Raw genomic sequence first — 21,220 nt, forward strand, 5'->3', positions numbered from 1 at the left:
CTAGGTGAACCCTGTTTACTTTTGTTCCCACTGTGGCAGAACAGTATATATCAAGAGTGCCTCAGCAGACTGGCTAAGACAGCTCTTTCAGGAAGAAATGGACAAAGGCCATGATTTATATCGGTGCAGCTTGATCGCACACTGACCTCTCCCTAGCACTGATGCACTCTTATCCTTTTCTTCCCCTGTTGAGATGACTCTGACCTACTAGACGGAGATAAAATCTACTAACTTGCATTTATAGTAAGGGAAAGGTTCTGGCAACCTTTTCCTCATCTGTACATATTGCATGAGGGAGCTCTCCCGGTCTCTGTTCCAACAAGCTGTTGTGTAGTGATGGGTTGAGCTAACCTTGCTGACTGAGTCATGTTTCCTCCAAATGGATCCAGCCTGACTGAGGACAGGGCAGCGTGTGTGTGTGTGTGTGTGTGTGCACGCTTGAAAGAGCCCTTTCCTTGTGCAGTGAAAACAGGGCGACTTCCTCATCTCTCCTCCCTTCCTCTCCGTGCAGGTAAACGTAACTTGTTCTGGTTCAGAAGGCCACGCGACTTGTACTAGCACTGGGCAACTTCATGCCAAACACACCTTTCCGTCAGTAGCACTTCATACTGATCTTCTAGTTGTTTGACTTGCGCCCTTTTTTTTTTTTTTCCCTGCAAGTGAAAATTAGCTTTTTATCCAGGCTCCCTAAGGAAGCAGATTTGTAGATCAGTGCTGCCTTTCTGTTCATGTGAAACCCTCTCTGCTGTTTGTTTTCAAGTAACTTTTGACCAAACTGGAAAAAATTCAACCGCTGTACAACTCTGGCTGAGGAGAGCCCCAAATTAATTCCCTGTGCAGAGGGGGAAAAAAGGAAAAACCGAGCAGTTTTGTTTAGCCGATCGGCTCTGTGCTGAGCTCCAGGCTAGGGCTTCTTGTCCAGTGGAGAGTTAATGCACTTGAAAAACCTTTGTTAGCCCTGTGGCTTTGTGAGCCCCAGCCTGGTCTAGTTAAAGATCAGGTCTGTGCATGCCTCTCACTGCTGCAGCCGGTGAAGAACTGGGTATATAGCTCTATTTTTGTCCTTACGTAACTGTGTTAACAAGGTTGTATCAGGCTAACTATTTTGAGTAGCAGTGTTCGTTTTCAAACCCTTTATGCAATAAATTCCGCGGACTAGGCCCGAGATGGGCGGCCGAGAGCGAGGGGAGGGAAGGAGCTGCCCGGCCTGCCAGGCTGGGGCCTGGAAACAGGGCGGGGGCGAGGCCGTTCCGTTGGGCTGGGACCGTATTCGGGTTTAATCCACGGCAGAAGGGCGGGCGGAGACCCGCTCGGCTCAGACGGTGACTGATTCCCCGTCCCGAGTGGATTATTTTGCCGAAGCGGTGCGCCGGCGAGGGGACAACAGCGGTGCGTGCAGCCGCGCTTCCTGCCGCCGCCTGCCCAACATGGCGCGGGCACGGCGGTTAGCGGGGAGCGGGGCGATCCGGCAGGGAGAGCTGCCCTTCCCCTCACGCTCGGCTCGGCCGCGGCAGCGCCCGCCGCCCCACGCGTGAGGGCGGCGGGGTCCGCGCGGAGCCCCTGCGCTCGGGCGGGTATTTACGGTACGGGCGCGCGCGGGCGGCCGTTACGGTAGCGCGGGGGGGGGGGGGAGGAGGGACTACGTGCGCGGGGGCGGGGCGGGCAGTGCTGCGTGCTCGGCCCCGCGAGGCGCGTCTCCCTCGCGAGCTCGGTGAAAGGATTTGGCGCCAGGCGGGTCCGCTCTGCAGCTGCCGCAGCCGCACGAACCAGCCGCGCCACCCACCCACCGCCTCCCGCCGGGGCCTCGACCCAGAGCCGCCGCCGCCCGCCCCAGCCCAGAGCCGCCCGCCCGCCGCCCGGGGATCGAGCCGCCGCCGCCGCCATGAGCTGCTCGCCCGTGAACGTGAAGAAGCTGAAGGTGTCGGAGCTGAAGGAGGAGCTGAAAAAGCGGCGCCTCTCCGACAAGGGCCTCAAGGCCGAGCTCATGGAGCGGCTCCAGGCCGCGCTAGACCAGGAGGAGGCCGGCGGGGGAGGCCCCGCCAGCAGCGCAGTTGAGCCTGGCAACGGCAGCATGGAGGGGGAGGCAGCCGAGAGCGGCGGGGGCGCCTCGCAGCTCCACCAGGGGGGAGGCCCCGACCAGGCCGCGGCCTCCACCGCGGAGGACGACGACGAGGAAGGGCTGGAGGCCGCCGATGGCGACGCCATGGAGCTGGGCGAGGAGAACGGCGAGCGGGCGGGGGCCGGGGGCGGCCCCATGGAAGAGGAGGCGGGCGGCGAGGAGGAGGAAGAGGAGGAGGAGGAGGATGAGAACGGAGACGACCAGGGTTTCCAAGAGGGGGAGGACGAGCTCGCCGACGAGGAGGAGGCCGCGGCCGGGGACGCCAACGGGCACGGGGAGCAGCAGCAGCCGCCGCAGCCCCAGCCCCAGCAGCAGCAGCCCCCGCCGCTCCTCCAGCCGCGCGGCGCCGTCAAGGAAGCCCCCGGCAAGAGCGCTGGCGGCGCCTCGGGGCCCCCGGCGGCGGCCCCCTCCGGCCCGGCGGGCCCCGCCAAGCAGCAGCAGCAGCAGCAGAAGAAAGCGGAAGGTGGCGGCGGCGGCGGCCGCCCCGGGGCTCAGGCCACTGGGGGTGAGTGTGCGCGGCGGGGGGGGAAGGCCGTTAATCCCCCCCCCCCGGGAACCCCCGTGGCGGGGGGGGGGAGGGGGAACGGCCAGGAGGGCGGTTTCCGGGGCGCGCGCGGGAGGGCGTTCGCGGTCGGCGCGAGAGCGGGCGCGACGGTGGCGCCTCCCCCGCGGGGGGGGAGGGGGTGTGGGGGGGTTCCACCGCCCCCCCCCCCCCCGCGCGGCCCCGCGTGCTCCACTCCAGGCGCTGCGCCGGGCCCCGCGCCGCGGGCGGGGGCGGGGGTCCCGCGAGGGGCCCCGTCGCCGGGGCCGGGGGGGGGGGGAGGAGGAGGGGCCGTTGCGCGGGGGAGGCGCGGGGAAGGGGCCGCCGCGGCGGGCCGCGGGGGGAGGGGCGGCGGCGGAGGGGCCGCTGGGGCGCGCTGTATTGTGCTGAGGAGCGCTCGGCGGCGTGACGTCACTTCCGGCCTGGGCGCCGCACGGGATGGCGTTGGGAAGGCCTGGTACAATGGAGGCGGAATCCCTTCCCCGCAGGCAGCCGGGCGGCCCCACGCGGGGCCGCCGCGCAGGGCCCGCCGAGAGGAGGCGCAGTCGTGCGGGCCGCTCGTTGTCCTTGCGAGCGGCCGGGAATGTCCTGCTTCCCAGGCGGGGGGGGCGGGTCTGGCGTCGCGGGAGGCGGTTTTTTTTTTTGTCCGATTTTTTTTTTCTTTTTTTTTTTTTTTCCTTTCTTTTTCACCGCTTGGGAGCGGTCTGGCGTTTCTGTGGGGATCATAACGTTGAGGACCGTACGAGCTGCTGCGTGCTGTGCTGGCCGCTTCTGTCGCAGATCAGAGATGATTTAGCAGACGAGTTTTAAGTCTTCTGAGAAAATTCGAGATACGGATTTTTATCTTAGTACAAAGCAAAATTCTTCTTTAGGGTGCTATTGCTTTTCTCTTGCTGTAGGTTCTTACAGTTTCCGAAGTTGGAACCATCGTGCAGGATTTTATTCCCAGTTAAAAGAGTTGACTCGTGTAATTAAAATAAATCACGAATTCTGTTACAGGAGATGCTAAAACGGAACAAAAGCCTGGTGAGAAAAAGAGGGGAGTGAAGAGACCACGTGAAGACCATGGCCGTGGATATTTTGAATACATTGAGGAAAATAAGTACAGCAGGTAGGTAAACTTGATGCTGGGCAGCATTTTGTTAATGAGGAGAAGTAAGGTACAGAAATGCTTATTTTAACACTGTGGAAATACATGTAGCTTTAATACCTTTTGTTTGCTGCTTTTTTGTTTTGTTCAGGGCCAAGTCCCCTCAACCACCTGTTGAAGAAGAAGATGAACATTTTGACGACACAGTGGTTTGTCTTGATACTTGTGAGTAGACATGCTTTCCTTTACTTTGGAAAGATGTGGTGTTATGCTTTTAATCTTAAAACCACACTTTCTGAAATGTGGGGTAAACACATTTGTTGGCTTCTCATTACCAAGTAACTTTAAAAAAAAAAAAAATCAGAAATGGTGTTTCCACACACTTTCAGTATACAAAAGCACACAAGGATACATGGGTCTTTATATTAGCAGTAATAAGCTTGGTTTTCCCATGAATTCTGTGATACCATACAGTTTTCTGAAGAAATCTTAACCAAAACACTAAACTAGTATGGAAACTAAGGTGGCCAAGTGCAGAGTGAACATAGAACACCCTAGAAACAGCTTGAGAAACAAGTTACATAGCACATGAGCTTTTCACTTCAGAAAGTTCTGAGAGTCAGTAGTGAGGTGGTTGCAGTAGTCCAACTTGTGCAGTGAGCTTCCTGCATAACTTGCTGAGGCTGTGTTTATGTACCAACCGGTGGAGTATTTTTTTTCACGTTTTCTGATAAATTTAACAAAAAAATGAGGTAAGGCCTCCTGGAAAGTGACCCATTTGCGCAACCTGGGACTTTGCGGGGCAGGGGGGTGATTTGTGCAAATGGGATGGCAGAGCAAATTAGTTACAAGGGCGTAGAAATTGACAAGTACCTACAAAGAGTGGGCTTTTTCTTGAGGCAGATTATAAATGTTACTGTGATGTACCACGACTGGGGTAAATTTGACATTTGTATTCTTGAGGGTATTTATAAGGACTTAGTGCAGTATTAAAAAACTTAATTAAGTGATGCTTGAACTTGCTGGATTCTTAAAGTGCCATGGAAGGAAAGCTTAAATTTTGACATTATCTGGCATATTTGCTAGTAGTTCCAGGTGTTTCTTTCCCAAGAAATGTTTTGAAATGGAAGGAGGTATTAGTGTACAGCCACGTAAATTGCTAAATATGCCATCATGACATTTTGGTAACTAAATTTCAAGTTTCTAGCTGCTAACCTGGTGCGTAGCCACCTTTGTGGGAACTTCTGATTTTTCCCAATAACTGAGTAGGAGCTACTTTTTATTATTTTATTTCTAGTAGAAAGTTTTTTTGCTGGACAAACTTTGTGATTTAGCTTAAAGTGTAAGCAGACTGCTTGGAGATCAGACATAGCTTTAAGACTGAATTGTGTAACAACTTGGAGCTCTCTTTTCTGGATCATAATGATCCAGACATATAAGAGGTTTAGCACTCTTAAGGGCTTTTTATTGCCTGTGTCTTACATGGAAGCTGGAACTTCAAATTCTGTTCTCATTTGTTGTAAAAGTAACCTGCACAGGTGGGTTTCTTCTGTATGATTTTTATCTTGTTTTCATGCAACAAATAAAAGTTACCAGTACTAATGAGAAAACACTTGGACCACAAATATTGTAGTTGAAACTGTGGGTGGCTTTATGCAAACAAAACGAGATCTCATGCATGAGAGTTGCCAGTAATACAGGGAAGACTGCATTTTAGTGTACTCGGGCAGCATGCAGACTTTCTACCAGGGCAGAAGAACTCACTGCTTTCTAATTTTGCTCCTTTCTTGTAACTGTCAAATAGGTTTGGAGTTTCTTCAATGGATTCCTTGCTCTGGGGAATTCAAGTGCTATATCCTGCACCTCATGTTACCATTTTGCATTGTCTTTTTGAAACCTGCTAGAAGATTAATTTGAAACTTCATGGTGCTGCAGCTCTGAAGATGTCTGTAAAACAAAGGTTCCACTTAAGTTCTTAGTGATAGGTGAATTCCTAGTGCAGATGGTGTTACTTAGGTGAAGTAGGTTCTCTTACCACATTCTGCGTGCTTAATGTATCTGCATTTGACTTAACTGACTTTATTTTAATTGGCTTAATCTAATTGGACTTGCTAAATGACTACATTAACCAAAGACAGTACTACTTTCTGTACTTAAACAAGAATACTTGTGTTCCTGTTTACTTCTCAGCTGCCCTTAGGTTTCGGCATGAGGGGTAAGAAGACTTCAAAAAAAAAAAAAAAAAGGCATCTGGCAAATAGTGCAAAGAGCACAACGCAGATTCCTTTGCTGTATATTGATGGAAAGATCTCGGATAACTGACCAAAAAGGTTCAAATAGATGAGATGAAATTTAAGTTTTTAAGCAGATAGAAAAAAATAGAGGGAATTTGGTGATAGAAGTGAAGATGGCACCTTGAAAATTATTCGTGTTAGTTAGCTTTTCATAAGATTTTTGGCCAAGGTTCAGCCTGCAGCTCTGTGTGTTCAGTTGCTTTCCGGAAAGATGCTGAGCACTTGCTGGCAGTTTGTCTTGAAAACGACCTTTGAAAGCTGAAATCCCCTTTAATGCATAAAATTGGACAGTTGTACTTTATTTTGTGATAAGAGTAAACAGAATGATTTTTATGTTAACAGATAACTGTGACCTGCATTTTAAAATCTCAAGAGACCGGTTTAGTGCTTCCTCTCTGACCATGGAAAGCTTTGCTTTCCTTTGGGCTGGAGGGAGAGCCTCCTATGGAGTTTCTAAAGGCAAAGTCTGCTTTGAGATGAAGGTGAGTTAAACATGTTTTATGGGAGACTGTTTTGCATGCTTACATATAATACTGTTTATACTTGTCAGTTTTTTTTTTTGTACTTAGCTGAAACTAATTCAGGTGAACAGAACTTTCAGAAGGCCTTCTCTTAGGAGCCTGTGAAATGGTTCTTGATAAAAGATGGCTCAATTTGCAAAACTGCTTCCTCTTTTATAAGAACTTGCATTTAACACACACAAAAACAAAAGCAGCTCGCATTTGCCCTGAAGATGTAACTTCTGGTCTCATTTTTGAACCAAGAACTTTATTTGACACCTCACACATAAATGCTTGGAGAATTTTCATACTTGTTAGTCAGAAGTTTGCTTGCACTTTCTGAAGGTTACAGAAGGCTTGGCTTTTTCTTAAAAAGGGTTCTAGATATCCCAGCAGCCCTCTTTTCTGTTCCTACTTAGTCTTTGAGTTTGACCTGCTCTAAGCAGGGATTTGGGCTAGGTGACCTCCAAGAGGTCCCTTCCGAGCTGAGCTGAATAATTCTGACTTACATATCCAGTGAATGTGAGTATTTAGCAGGTACTTGAATTTTGAGAGCAAGAGTTCTCCTAAAGGGTAAGAATGACAAAGAGCAATCAGCCTTGTAATGAACAGATTTCTCCAACTTGTTGATGAAAGAATAACAAGAGGCACAAAGCTTGATTTTTCTTTTTTTGACTTAGCCATGTTAAAGCTGCCTTTGCATATGATGTGCCTGTGTATATAAATGCTTACTCTGTTCTCTTCCTCTAGTACTGTCAAATCTAACCACTGCCGTGAGGAGTGGGTAGTGATCTCATTCTCCATGCTCTTGCATTGAGTGATTTCTGTGTCTGTTGGTACTTTTGGAAGGCCAATGGGGTGAAATTGATGTCAGTATTTATTGCCCTGTTCACTTTCAAATCAGTTTCACCTTAGTCACCTGACTCAACTAGTTGTGGAAACTGGTAGGATACTGATCAGTTTTTCACTTTAGTTCGGTGAAATTTGTAAAGGCAGTTAGAAAATAGCTGGTTGCCTACAGATTGCAGTGCTTTTAGGTGGTGTTTTTGAATCTGGTTATGTTGTTTGGAAGCTGGCAACTTGCCCAGGAAGTCTGCTTACTGTGGAAAGGGATGAGTGTAATATTTTCCCCAGCCTATGTAAAGCAATGTTTTTATCCATGACCACATCTTATTGGCAAAGTAATTTACTGTTAGTCCCAACTTTATGGCGATTATTTTTTAAAAATACATATATATCTTGTTTGTAACTTTAATACAGTATCAAAAGAATTAAGGCTTTTGGCCCCTGAGAAGGACTGCAGTGACTAAGTGCTTTGAAGGTATATGGTATCTTGCATCTTCGTTGCTTAGTCAGGAGATGTAACTATTTAGTGATTGGCTTATGATCTCATATACTTAAGCATGTTTTATTTTTGCAGAAGGTGATTACTCAGACTTAGCAAAGATGTAACCAAAGTGTAAAGGTTCCAGATGTCACCTTTGTGTTTCCATCTTTTTAATGTCTAATAAATACTACATATCTTTTTCATGAATAATTTAAAAATAGGTTACAGAAAAGATTCCTGTTAAACACCTGTATACAAAAGACATTGATATACATGAAGTGCGAGTTGGCTGGTCACTGAACACAAGTGGAATGTTGCTTGGTAAGCCTTAAACATTCTATTACTTTTGTATTATTTATTGTGTATGTGGTTGAAGTTTTAAGTCCTCTTTTCTTAAGCAGATGGGAAAAGCTTAGTGATTATAGTCCATGTGTTCTGAAAAGCAGTCTTAACTTGAATCGTTCACTGGACATGGCATGAGAAAGTTTATTAATGGGACCAAATAAAGCAATTAAGTATTCAGGCCTGTAATGATTACATGATTTGAGAGTTAATTCTTTTAGAGGCCAGGTATAAGGATTTCTCCTTTTAATGTAGTGTCATAACTAGGAAGAGGGGTTTTTTGCCTTGGGCGGGGGGGGGGGGGGGTGGCTTTTTGTTTGGTTTTTGGTTTGGTTTGGTTGGGGGGGGGGGGTGTTGAAGGGTGGGGTGTGGTATAAGATATAACCAGTGAAGAAAAATTCCTGGATAACAACATCATCATTCTTTTGGCTTGGGGGGCAAATCCTCATTTCTGAAAGTAGCTAGGAAGAAAGAAGTACAACTTCATTGGATACTTGGGAACTGATCATAATGGTATTTATAACTAATACCTGCTGCTGAGACACCTCTTTGTGGGGAATGTATAGGAATTGGTATGTTCTGACAGCAGCAGCAGCTTTCTAGTTAAGTATTGAAGTTCCACCTGAGTCCATGTGTTTGACACTTCCTGTTAGCTTGTTCCTTGCAGCTTCATCCTCAGCTGTCGCATAGGCTGAATGTCTGCTAAACTCCCTTTAAAATGGGGAGGGGTAAGTGCTACTGGAGACTAAATTCAGAAAGCCTGCCCGTCTAACTACGTTACAGGTATACCGGTGCATAATCAGGTCTTCAGAGTTTAAAAACACTTGGTCATGTCTTTATCTGGCAGTTCAGCTTTATGTCACCATGAATCTGGAACCAGCAGCGTAAGACTCTTAAAGCTGGGATGGGGGAAAAACACTGCTGTTCCATATCAAGTGAGAGTATAGAGTTCTTGTATTCAAGAATGAGCTGTAGCTGTTTGGGGCTCATAGCTTGTTTTGGCATTAATAAAAACATTCTGAACAGCAGCTTACTTAAGTAGTTGTAAAGTGATTGTGTTTCTAAAAGGTTAGGTGAAAATGCCTGTTTTTAATAAGTTTAAATTATTTCTTCAGGTGAAGAAGAATTTTCTTATGGGTATTCTCTAAAAGGAATAAAGACATGCAATTGTGAGACTGAAGACTTTGGTGAGAAGTTTGATGAAAATGATGTGATTGGATGTTTTGCTGTAAGTTTTCACTTTTATTTTCTTCTGAGGAAAAACATCCTTGAATTTTTAGACTGCTTTGATGTGAGAAGCAGTAAACCAAATACAGAAAATCTTGGAGCAAGACAAGTTGTTTAACATAGGGAGGAGGCAGAAATAGCAGGTATTATCAACAGTGACTGCTGTGAACATGTTACGATTTCATATTCACAGACAAATATCTTTAAAGCCTCTTAAAAAAAATCAAGATCTTAAACGAGATGGTCATTGACAGTAACTCATTTTAAGATAAAGCTTTTAAGTAGTTCCTTCATGATACAACAGTGTTACAGAAGCTGAGTGAATATAGCCAATATAGTGAAATGACTAATATAACTTTATAGAGCGAGGTGAGCAATTTTATTCAAACTAATGCTTTGTTTGAAAACCAGAATTTTGATGGTGATGAAGTGGAACTCTCGTATTCCAAGAACGGACAAGAGCTTGGTGTTGCATTCAAAATAAGTAAGGAAGTTCTTGATGGGCGACCACTCTTCCCACATGTTCTCTGCCATAACTGTGCAGTTGAGTTCAACTTTGGTCAGAAGGAGGAACCTTACTTTCCTGTACCGGAAGAGTATACCTTCATCCAGAAGGTCCCCCTGGAGGATAGGGTCCGAGGACCAAAGGGACCTGAGCAAAAGAAAGATTGTGAGGTAAGTTTCTTGTTGATAATCTCAAAGCTGTTGAGACAGATGAACTGAAGTGGTGGAGTTTAAGCAGACTCTTGTACAACTCTGACCTTTTTGTTTGGGGGGCTTTAGTACTTGGCGTCCTGTGACTTGACACCCTGACCCCCAGTTGCCATTAGGCTTGCTGGTCTAAGTTGCGTATTAAAGAAAATCTTTGAACTAGTATCTCAAGTATAGAACCTGTTGTCATAGGTGGTGATGATGATTGGCTTGCCTGGAGCTGGCAAGACTACATGGGTTACCAAGCATGCAGCAGCAAATCCTGGGAAGTACAACATTCTTGGGACAAATACTATTATGGACAAAATGATGGTAAGTGATAATACGATATTTTATTTCTTGATATGTTAAAGACTTGCTGTAAATCCAAGGTCTTCAGCTGCCATGGGGTTATCTTGTATCAAAGAAATCTAAGAAACAGGCTACTGGTTAGCTAGTGACCATTAAAGATTTTTATCTTGCTGAGCTGCTACTCATACATGGCACAGCAGGATTTTGAAGCTTTTTGTGGTACTATATAAGAAATAGTCAACTGTTGTTGAGTATTTAAGTATTTCTATTTCTCTTTGTTTCACTGTCCTCAGAATAGAACAGTTAGCTTTGAATTAGTAATGTGATGAGCATACCTTAGATTCAGCTGCATTGATTCACCCAGATTCTTTGCTTATAAAACCATATGTCTTATGGAGGCTTTGGGAATTTCAGCTATGAGTTTGAAGCCGTGGCCTTGAATTGAACAATCCTTCAAGTGAGGTGAAAAGCATTTAGCAAGGAAAAATGTCAGCCATGTATATCAGGGGCTACTTTAACTCTGGGAAATCTTTCTGTAGGTTGCAGGTTTTAAGCGGCAGATGGCGGACACTGGAAAACTGAACACACTGTTGCAGAGAGCTCCACAGTGTCTTGGAAAGTTCATTGAGATTGCAGCTCGTAAGAAGCGGAATTTCATTTTGGATCAGGTAGAAGCTTCAGTGAAAAATGGTTAAAGAAATTTGTTATAGGCTGTAGTGCAGTAATTAAATGGGATTAAAGTTACATTGTAATAGCAGTTGTTTCCCTTACTGACTTACTACTCATTCAGGGGACGCAAAGTTGAGATATTACTACAAATGCTTGTTTGAACTTCTCTGAATTTATGGGATGTGGGAGGAATAGTGTTTTAACACGTGGATATGAGCTCGTAACTTTGCATTATGCAGCATCTTTATGTCCAGTTATTTGTAAACTTCATTGCAAGCTCTTGTAGAGGTGAAGTCTATACACCATAAGTTGACTTCCTTAACTCTTACAATGACAGCTACGTGTAGTAAGTTACTGCATTTTTTTCAGACAAATGTGTCTGCAGCTGCGCAGAGGAGAAAAATGTGCCTGTTTGCAGGCTTCCAGCGCAAAGCAGTTGTTGTTTGCCCAAAAGATGAAGACTACAAGCAAAGAACACAAAAGAAGGCAGAGGTGGAGGGAAAAGATCTTCCAGAGCATGCAGTTCTCAAAATGAAAGGCATGGAACATAATCCTATACTGTGTTTTAGGATGCTGAGTATCTGTTTAAAGGATTAAGTAAACGTGAAGTCTAAAAAATCACTTTATCTTAAACAGTTGTACTTAAACAAAACTGGAAGACTATTGTAACTTGTAGGACAACACTATATTGTGTTCCCTCTGCTGCAGTCCTTAACACTACTCAGTTATGCTGATATGCTTCATGCAGATGCACAAAGCTGTCTTGGCATAAAGTGCCCTATATAAGTGACATATTTGGCAGAAACTGGTATTCTGAGTGGAGGCTTATAAAAGAAAAAAAAGATATAGGCAGAATGTTTTCAAGGTTTGGAACAGTACTGGCAACTCCATGAAGACCTGTTTATTTCTTTTGTCACTGTTACATTTCTTAAATGCTCAAATTATGTAATTTTGTCCCTATGCTGAGGGAATGCAGGGGGTGGGAGGAAGAATTGGGAGAAAGGTGGTTGAATTACGGCTTTGATTGTAGCTGGATGTAGATGCTGAATACTCAGTGTTTTTGCAATTATAGGGAACTTCACACTGCCAGAGGTAGCAGAATGTTTTGATGAAATAATCTATGTAGAGTTGCAAAAAGAAGAAGCTCAGAAGCTTTTGGAACAATATAAAGAAGAAAGTAAGAAATCTCTTCCACCGGAAAAGAAACAGAACACTGGCTCGAAGAAGAACAAGAAGAGCAATAAAAATCAATTTAATAGGGGTCAGAGAGGTCGTGGAGGATTCAACATGCGGGGCAACTTCAGAGGAGGAGGTGAGCCTAGAGATGAGCCTGTAAATTTTGGAGGTTGCTGCTGCTGTGGAAGAAGAAAAAAGCATGTAGTACTTGGCATTGCAGTTACTATGTAGTGGGAACCTTCATTTCAGCTTCAGTAAGTTTGATGTATTAGTGCAAAGTTAACTGTCCAACTTTAAAAGCAAGGATTGCCAAAATCCTGGGTATCGCTGCTCATGTGGTTTGAGGCACAGCTTCGAGTTTTTATGTTCGGTTTGGCATTCGCTTGTGTACCAGGCTGTATTGGGGGTGTAGCGCATGGGTAAATTACCATTTTTCACTATGACCAGATTGACTTAATCTTTGCATTGAAATTTTTGCACTGAATTTGGACATCCAGTAATCTTCACGTAAGAAATACTTAAGGCTGAACAATTACTTGATTGAAGTAACTCTCTTCCTGCAGTCCCTGGCAATCGTGGTGGATACAACAGGAGGGGAGGCAACATGCCTCAGCGAGGTGGTGGAGGTGGCGGTGGTGGCGGTGGCAGCAGCGGTGCAATTGGCTACCCATATCCTCGTGGCCCTGTCTTTCCAAGCAGAGGTGGCTACTCAAACAGAGGAAACTATAACAGAGGTGGAATGCCCAACAGGGGAAACTACAACCAGGTGATGCTTTTGGGGGGATTTATTACCTGAACTACATACAGTACTTGGGATGATGTTGTCTCAAAGGTTTGGTGGCTGCGAATACCCACAGACTTGGTCACGGTACTGCACTAATCCCACACTAGAAGGCCTAGCTTTCCAGTTTCGTGTATGGGCCCAGAGCTCTGAATGTTGTGGAAGAGGTTCTGATGCGGGGGTTCTATGTTAAGACTGTACCTCTGTTCTGCTACAGATGAAGATTTTTAGGGCATGTGTGTGAAGGCTTGTGTTTGGTTTTTCTATTTTGTGATTTTTTTCTTTTCTCCAAATATTAGTAACCGTTGTTTGTCCTTACGGTCAAGGTGTATCTTTATCAAACGTTTAGGGAATGTTCTGGAAATAGCTCTGGAGTCTTTGTTTTGGTGTCTGGTATCAGACACAACTAGTAAAGACATACTAGCCTAGGTCTTAACTGGTGAAATATCAGTGGAGTATTTGAAAACATAATTTGGATTACTGAAGAGCCAGCAGATGGAGCCCAAGCTAGTAAACATGGCTCAGGTTTGTCTAATACTGACAAACAGGGGAAATGCAGTATTTTATCTACTAGTATCAGTGACTTTTATTTGAAGTTTTGTGGACTAGCTCTTCTATTTTCAGTGGTATGACCCATATCCTTTTGTCTGATCAGATAACACATCCCTGTAGCAACTACAGCCTTTCCTAACTAAAAATAAGCAAGCTTTTGTATTTTTAGTTGTCCTGGTGCAGTTTATCAGCTGGAAATAGGGTGAGGCAAAACTGGATTAGGCGGCTTTCCAGACCACTGGCAACAACAGTTTGAGCTGGCTTATTAATTCTGAGGTTCTTGCCCCATGTTTAAGAAGCAGTTGCTTGGAGGGGGAGGCTTTTATTACCTAGGCCTGATACCTTGTATTTGAAAGATTCTATATGGTATGTGATGTTTTGGGTGGTAATAGAAAGACTGGTATTAGTAGACTTCTGAAAAATCTGTATAGATGAAGTAGTTAAAAACTGTTGTCCTCTTGCAGAATTTCAGAGGAAGGGGAAATAATCGTGGCTACAAAAACCAATCTCAGGGCTACAACCAGTGGCAGCAGGGTGTAAGTAGTCATAACTTTACTTTTTCACTGATTGTTAACTTGAACGTTTCAAAATGCTGTCTGAAATAATTAGATGTGTAATCAAAACTGGATAGCAAAATCTTTTAATGCCAGGTAATACTACTATAAATAGTTTTCTGTGCAAATCTTAATCTGGCTTGATGGTCTTGATGTATCAAATATCAAGCTATGGCTTATTGGTCTTAATGGTATGTAGTATTTGGCTTCACATTACTACTGTGAAGTGAACTTAACTGCCTTCAGTTGTTTAGGAACGTGCTGCTATTTAAGAGGACTTTAATCTCCTCAAGTTTCAAGGGAACTAGATGTTTATTAAACACTTATTTTTCCTGTAAGAAATGTAACCATGATGTGATCACAGGTTAAAATTAACTATTTATCCATTTATTGCAGCAATTCTGGGGTCAGAAGCCATGGAGTCAGCATTATCACCAAGGATATTATTGAATACCCAAATAAATGAACTGATACATATTTCTCCAAAACCTTCACAAGAAGTCGACTGTTTTCTTTAGTAGGCTAACTTTTTAAACATTCCACAAGAGGAAGTGCCTGCGGGTTCCTTTTTTAGAAGCTTTGTGGGTTGATTTTTTTCTTTTCTTTTTTTGTACATTTTTAATTGCAGTTTTAAAGTGATTCGTAAGAGAACCTCAGCATTGTGCACGATAAGAGAATGTGTCAGTATTTCAGGGTTCTACATTTTATCTGTAAAATGTGACTTTTTTTTTACCACAACAAAAGTAAAACGTTGCTTTGTACCTGGTGTCTTTTTATTAAAGAATTTTCTCCTTTTTCCCCATCCCCCAATTTCTAAGAAACAGTCGTGAGTCATGTCACAATACGATAGAAATGTTAGCAACCAGATTCGTGCAGAGGCTCCTCGGTAGCCCTCATGAATACCACGAGATCATGTAAAGCTCCATATTACACTCCATCCTCTCTATGAAGCTTCTGGGTGGGGAGGGGAGGAGGGGGAGGTAAAAGTTTCTGGCAATAACTAGGACTTTTTTGTAACATTTGGAACTCAATAAGATGTTGGGGGCAAAGAGGAAACCTGGGGCTACGTAGTGAAGGTGGAGTGTATGTAGAAGCTCTTAAAGTTGTAAAACTTGGTTGCATTATTTGTGGAGGCTCAAACTTGTGAAGGTACAACACCATAATTTCTTTTCCATTTGTTCTGCATTTTGATTCTGAAAAGAAGCTGGCTTTGCCCATTTCTTATTAAACAAAACTTGTTGTAAATCCAGTTGTCTAATGGGATCTATATGAAGTTAGCTGTGTGTCTGTATAACTCTTTCCCCACAAAATACTGTATACCTAGTGTGCTTGTAGTAGTTACTCCACCATTTTGTAAGCTAATGAAACTGTGAGTCACCCATTTTATATCTAATTTTTAATCATGTCAATTCTCAAATGGGTGTATCTCCTTAGCCTGCTGATTCCTTTTCTCTTTAAAGAAAGTGGGTGGAGAAATTTAACTCTAGACGTTTGTTTGCAATAAAATAAATTCATTTTACTCTTTGTTTTGGGATTGTCGCCATCAAGGTCTAAAATCCCTTTAAGGCTATAGAGGAAGAGAATGTATGAAAGCGGTGATGTTGGGCAGTTTCAAACTCATTACTGTGTACATGCTGAAATACTTGTGTTTCTTTAAAAACCTAAACTGGTGGTTGCTCTGTTAGAGATATATCACGTGTATAATCTCACAATTTAACATGGTTATATGTATAGGGCAAAAGTCTTTTGAGTTGCGCTTGCATCATGTAAATCCACTTAACCTATTTATTGTAAAATAGACGTTGGGGCAGGAGCGGAGGAAGAAACTGGACAGGGAATAGGACAGGAGAATGAATCACAGGGAACGAATCCTGCAGTGGACCAGAGCTTCAGTTTGGTTTAACCGCTATTTTGTTCAGATTTACGCTTTTGTAAAATGGTAGTGGCAACGTTAGCTAATAATTTCCTTGCATTTTAATGCCGTAAGACGGCAGAGACGTAACCGTCATCAGTTGGCCTCGCGGCGTGCGTGCGCCAGCACGTCACTGCCAGCGCCTGGGCGTTGGGGTTTGCCTGCCGAGTTCCTCCTGGCAGCGTACAGACTAGCAGAGGCTTACCAGCAGCGTAGACCTAGAGTTGGTGTAGCGTGCTTGAAACTTTTCTCAAATGTTAGTCGATTTCTAATAGACTTCAGAAGTAAAGATAAAGTTGTGTTGCTCTTCTAGCCTTTATAGCAGCTGACGTTGCATATTGACATTAAACATGAACAGCACCACCTCCTTGTTAATATTGCTTTAAATCATCCCTTTACTTTGAATGAGAAAAATGTAAACCGTCTTTAAAGAAACACTATTTAATGAACTAGAAATGTGGGGAATCTAAACCCAAATCTGTTTTGCTGAAATGGAATTTTCTTTAGACTTGCAAAAAAGTTTAGTGTAATTGAAGTCCATCTCCCTTCTACCCTCCTCACAAGAACTAACACTTTGTATGGAGTGCTGATCCTTTGCTTATTTTGGTACTCTATAAAGTTATATAGTCTTAAACTGAAATATAAGAGCTTACACTTACTATGTGGTTGTAAAGCTTGTATTTTAATTCAAAAGTCTGAGATGTTTTGTTTTAAATTCTTCAGTGTATGGTGTTTAAAAAAAAAAAAAACACAAATGAGAGGAAGTGCTTCAACTTCAACACTTGAAAGAGGAGTATATTTCTACTACAAATACTCCTATATGAAAAGAGCTGTCGTGATAAGTTCAGCAGTATCTGCTGCCTGTGTTCCGAGGTACAGAATTCAAAAGAGCTTGAACATAAGCGCCGCTGAGGCACGCGTGGTTCAGAGAGGTGATGCAGAACTTAACTGCTTCCCCACTCCCTCGCAGCAGAGCAGAGGCCATCGCGTGCCGGGGTCCACCCACAAACTCCATTTAGTTCTGATTATTCCTAGAGAAGGGATTTATTTTGCCACGTGGAAGCGGCTTGCATAGAAAAGCCATTACCTAGAAAATCACTAATATTAAAACACTTGAATTTGCAGTTTGTGTTTAAAAAAGGCAATAGAAAACTTAGCTGATGGCTACAGAAATGTGAGGAAAGCACAGCTGTATGTTACCAAAACGAGAGGGCTGAGCCATCTGTCTTGTTGAGTAACTTCTTGCAGCTTATTAAAGACTTGTTTACAGCAGGAAAAGAACCCGTGTTACAGCAGCCGCGCTGCTGGCAGCGGCGGTGCAGACGCTAGTGACGTACCGCGTGGGTTTGGGGGTTGTGTTCGGTTTATTTTTTCCTGATGGAGTACGAACTGGGTTTGCTTTTTTTTTCTCATTGAGGGGGTTTTGGTGGGGCGTTCTGGTTTGTGGTGGGTTTTTTGGGTTTTGGTTGGTTGGTTGGTTGGTTTGGGTTTTTTTTTCTAATGGAGTACAAACTCGGAGCTGGTTCGGTAGCAGTAGGAACTTGGCATGTGATGTCTGTGCAGCAATTAGCAGCGGCAGCGTTGCTGCTGTGGATGCTCTCCTTGCAGCCCTGGCTGCTGAAGCTGCTCGCGTCTCCCATCTCGCAGCAGGTTGTAGCTGCCTCGCGTTGCACGATGGGGCCGTGTGCGCTGCGCTGCAGGCTGGAGGCAGGTCTGTGCCGGATATCTCGGGAGGAAGTTCCCACTGAAAACAAAAAAATGCTCCAGTTGTATTTCTGCCTTTGCTGGTAGCAGTCGCTAGGATACACCGGGTGTAGGTGGAGGCACATCCCTGACGCACCGGGGTATCGGCAAGGGGCTGTGTCCTGGGCGCCCTGAGAGTAAACGGGCTTTGTAAATAGACGCTTTCCCGCGGGACATCAGGGCCTGGCTTTTGCTCCGGGGTGCCTTACGGGATCCCCGTCCCCGAACCCCGGCTCTGCTCGTGAGCTGGCCCTTCCCGCGTGCTGCATGGGCCGTGCTCCGCAATGCTGCGGCCTGCGTGTAGGAGCTCAGCGCCAGCGGCACCTGCACACGAGTTCGTTTCAGTGCCTATTGCACAATAACTCTTGATCAGCAAAGACATTTTCAGAAGTTCTGCTCAACTTTTCTGATAAGGGAATAAATTAAACCCATGTTCTGGCAGTGCCATGTGCAGTCCATGCCACTTGCATAAAAAAAATTGCTTCTTCATGGTGTAAGCCGCTAGGTTGGTGGTTTTTTTTTTTTAAAAATCTCTTGCAACACTCTTGACCAATGTTTTTAGTAGAAATAGATGATGAAGTAATCTTTTAAGATTCAGAGGTTTCCTTCTAAATGACCTTTTCGAAAACCAGGCCAGTGCTTTCTAAAAGTGCAACCTCAGACGAGGCCACAAGAAATCAAACTGAGTTACGGGGGGAGGTGAGGTGCTTCAGCACTTCTGCAGACATTTAACTGCCGGAGGTTGGACTCTCCCGAGCTAAGAAGCGTGCACGTACCTTAGTTGCGGGGTGGTGAGGCAGGAGTAAGTACGGCTGGAGCCGCCTCGGCCTGAAACGCTGTGGAGGATGGGGAGAGCTCCAGGATGTCAGAAAAAGCCGCTGCGAGGCAAGCGGAAACTCAGAAGAGCGGCTTTGTAACGCCGGCGTTAACAGCGGCGGCGGTGAAGTCAGAGCAGCGCCTCTCTCTGTCACGCACAGCTCACCTCGCCCTGGACAAGGCCAGCCCGTGTAGGTGGCGGGGGCAAGGCGGCCTCTCTATTTTAATAGCAGATTAGCGATGAGTTTTGTGCAGCTTTTCTCCTCTGCTGGGTGACCGAGGCAGGAACCGCGTCCTGCAGTGCAGCGGGCCTCGCCAGAGCTAGCTGCTGCAGGGAGCCGCCTGAAACCGGGGCTTGGCCGGGAATCGATCTGCTTGTAGCTCTTGCCTTAGTTTGTCTTTCTGCCAGTACTGGGAGCAGCAGGAAGGTTCAGCAATGAATCAGCTGCTATGTAAACTCAGCTGTAGCTTAAAAAAAGATGCTAAATGCTTAACACGTTGTCAACATCAAAAGAGAAAAAACAGAGGCCAATGTAAAAAAACTTGTAATATAATTACTCATGTGGGTGACTTGATACACCAGTGTTACTTTAGAGCAAGGTTTTTGTTCTGTTTTCTGGTTTAGGCAATCTCCGATCTGCAGAGTAATTTTGGTCCTAAAAGTTACCGAAATCAAAACTATGGGGAAGACAGCTCAGGCAATTTTTCCCTCAAACTTTTTCATGCTCAAAAAATTTTTATGACTTTGTAGTCAAGGGCAGATGCAATTTACACTGAACAGTGACTCAGGGTTCTGCTGCCTGGTTAGCGCACAAGGATGGAAAGGGCACTCGTTTTTCTCAGTGTTACTTCTCCCTTGGCTAGGATGAGGCGGCTGCTTACTCGGGCACCTCTGATAACTAACGTGGCACAAAAATGCAAGTATGCGTTTTCTGGTCTGAGCGTGGCCCTCGTTTATGTCACGTCAGCCTACATTAACTCTAATGCCACTCTGCGCTCGGGAGGTTTCCCCCCAAGTTCTCGCAAAAACGGGTTTGCCTCTGACGTGGGGAGGTCTGTGCTGGCGAGGAGCACTGATGGACCACGAGTTCTCAAATGGTGCTGAGGCCCAAGAGAGTTGTAAAATAAAAAGGCCCAGAATAGTACCGAAGATCTCCCTGGACGTAAATGCAGGCTTAAAATACCAGTGATTGTTTACGCTCGATTCTCTTCTTTAGTCTCCACGTAACCTATTCAGACACAAGCTAGAGCTAAGTTCAGGCTCTGCTGAACTTTCAGCTTTGTGGGGCTGTCGAGCAAGCAGATAAGATAAGCCCTTATATTATAAAAGGACTTTTGTCTTTGTGGTAAGAAAGTAGTAAGAGATGGGGGAGAGGAAATGAGTAAGCCTCATTGGAGGGATTTGCTGTGATATTTTTTTCTGAAAGAAATGACACTTGGGTTTTGCTCACATCGTGCTAAGAAACAAGATTCGGAAATAGCTGAGCTAGCAGAGGTGGGTCCACATGCAGCATCGCGTGCAGGTTGCGAGCCGCGGAGCTACGTACCCAAAGCCTGGCAGCTCCGCCTTGTGCCCGCTTCGTCTTCTCCACTTCGTGCTCCCTGCTGCCGCCAGAGCACCTGGGGTGCTGTGGGGCCTCCGGCCCAGCCTGGGAGCACTGCATCGGGGGAATGAATTCCTGAAAGCAAACGGGACGTTATTGTGTGGGTGGTCCTCTGCACCCCACTGGGCTTTTTCTGCCTCAGGTTTTTGCAGATTCTCCATCTCTTGGTAGGTCGCAGAAATGTTGTTCGCAAGGCCCACTGGAGATGTAGTCCAGCCTCCCACTTGCAGGACTGGCACTTGTACTCAGGTCAGCCACAGCTTTCTCTAGCTGAAGCTCAAAAGCCTGCAAGGGTGGAAATTACACGACCTCTCTGGGCAACCTATCCCAGTGCTACGCTGCCCTCGTTGTAAAACAGTTTGTCCTGCTGCCTGGTCGGAAGCTCCCAAGCTAGAGTTTGTGGCCATTGCCCCTGCCACATCACCTGCAACTATCGAAGAGGCGTTTGGCTCCGTCTTTGTAACTGTCCTGCAGATAATATTAGGCAGTTATTAGGTCACCCCACAGCCTGCTCCTCCTCAGACTAAGTCCAACTCCTTCCACCGTGTTTCCAGAGGACATGCGCTTGAGCTCCCTGAACACCTTGGGAACCCTTCACTGGAGCCTCTATGTTTTTTTGCCCCCCTTGTTGACTGACAGCGCCGAAGCTGGCCAGCAATACTGGACACGCCGCTTCAGCAGTGTCACGTACCGATGGAAAAGTGCGTCCCTTGATTTGCTGGCCACACACTTCCTGAGGGAGCCCGGGCTGTCGGTTGCCTTATTTGCAGCGAGAACGCTCTCTTGGCCCGCGTTCAACTTGGCGTTCACTCTAAGTCCTATCCTTTTCAGCAGGGCGGCTATTCAGCTAGCTGCTTCCCAGCCTCTAGTGTATGCTCTGTTATGCAAGCAGCTACTCTGCAATAATAATAATAATATTAATTTAAAAAAAAAAAAGATAATTTATTAAATTGTTAAATAGTAAGCCAAGC

General features: G+C 45.4%; 1 protein-coding gene and 1 long non-coding RNA gene across 2 annotated transcripts; one reads left to right on the plus strand and one right to left on the minus strand.

Annotated features, from left to right (window-relative positions):
* The first annotated feature begins 1,661 nt into the window (after window positions 1-1,661).
* Window positions 1,662-15,693, plus strand: HNRNPU (heterogeneous nuclear ribonucleoprotein U). Its single transcript, XM_087776481.1, has 14 exons — window positions 1,662-2,624; window positions 3,660-3,771; window positions 3,902-3,975; window positions 6,387-6,526; window positions 8,093-8,192; window positions 9,329-9,441; window positions 9,852-10,115; window positions 10,344-10,463; window positions 10,982-11,110; window positions 11,481-11,649; window positions 12,184-12,423; window positions 12,851-13,053; window positions 14,085-14,156; window positions 14,571-15,693. Exons 1-14 carry the CDS (start codon window positions 1,883-1,885, stop codon window positions 14,622-14,624), a joined length of 2,532 nt encoding a protein of 843 aa, XP_087632607.1. The 5' UTR covers window positions 1,662-1,882; the 3' UTR covers window positions 14,625-15,693.
* A 138-nt stretch (window positions 15,694-15,831) lies between these two features.
* On the minus strand, window positions 15,832-21,140 carry LOC148053262 (uncharacterized). Its single transcript, XR_015708733.1, has 3 exons — window positions 20,941-21,140; window positions 18,606-20,324; window positions 15,832-17,830 (listed from the first exon to the last, which is right to left on the minus strand). It is a non-coding gene; the product is annotated as an uncharacterized LOC148053262 (long non-coding RNA).
* Between the last annotated feature and the right edge of the window lie 80 nt (window positions 21,141-21,220).

This window comes from Nipponia nippon, unplaced genomic scaffold (assembly GCF_047370975.1).
Source record: "Nipponia nippon isolate SJK-2023a ecotype South Korea unplaced genomic scaffold, ASM4737097v1 scaffold_4, whole genome shotgun sequence".
In the NCBI taxonomy this organism is placed as follows: Eukaryota; Metazoa; Chordata; class Aves; order Pelecaniformes; family Threskiornithidae; genus Nipponia; species Nipponia nippon.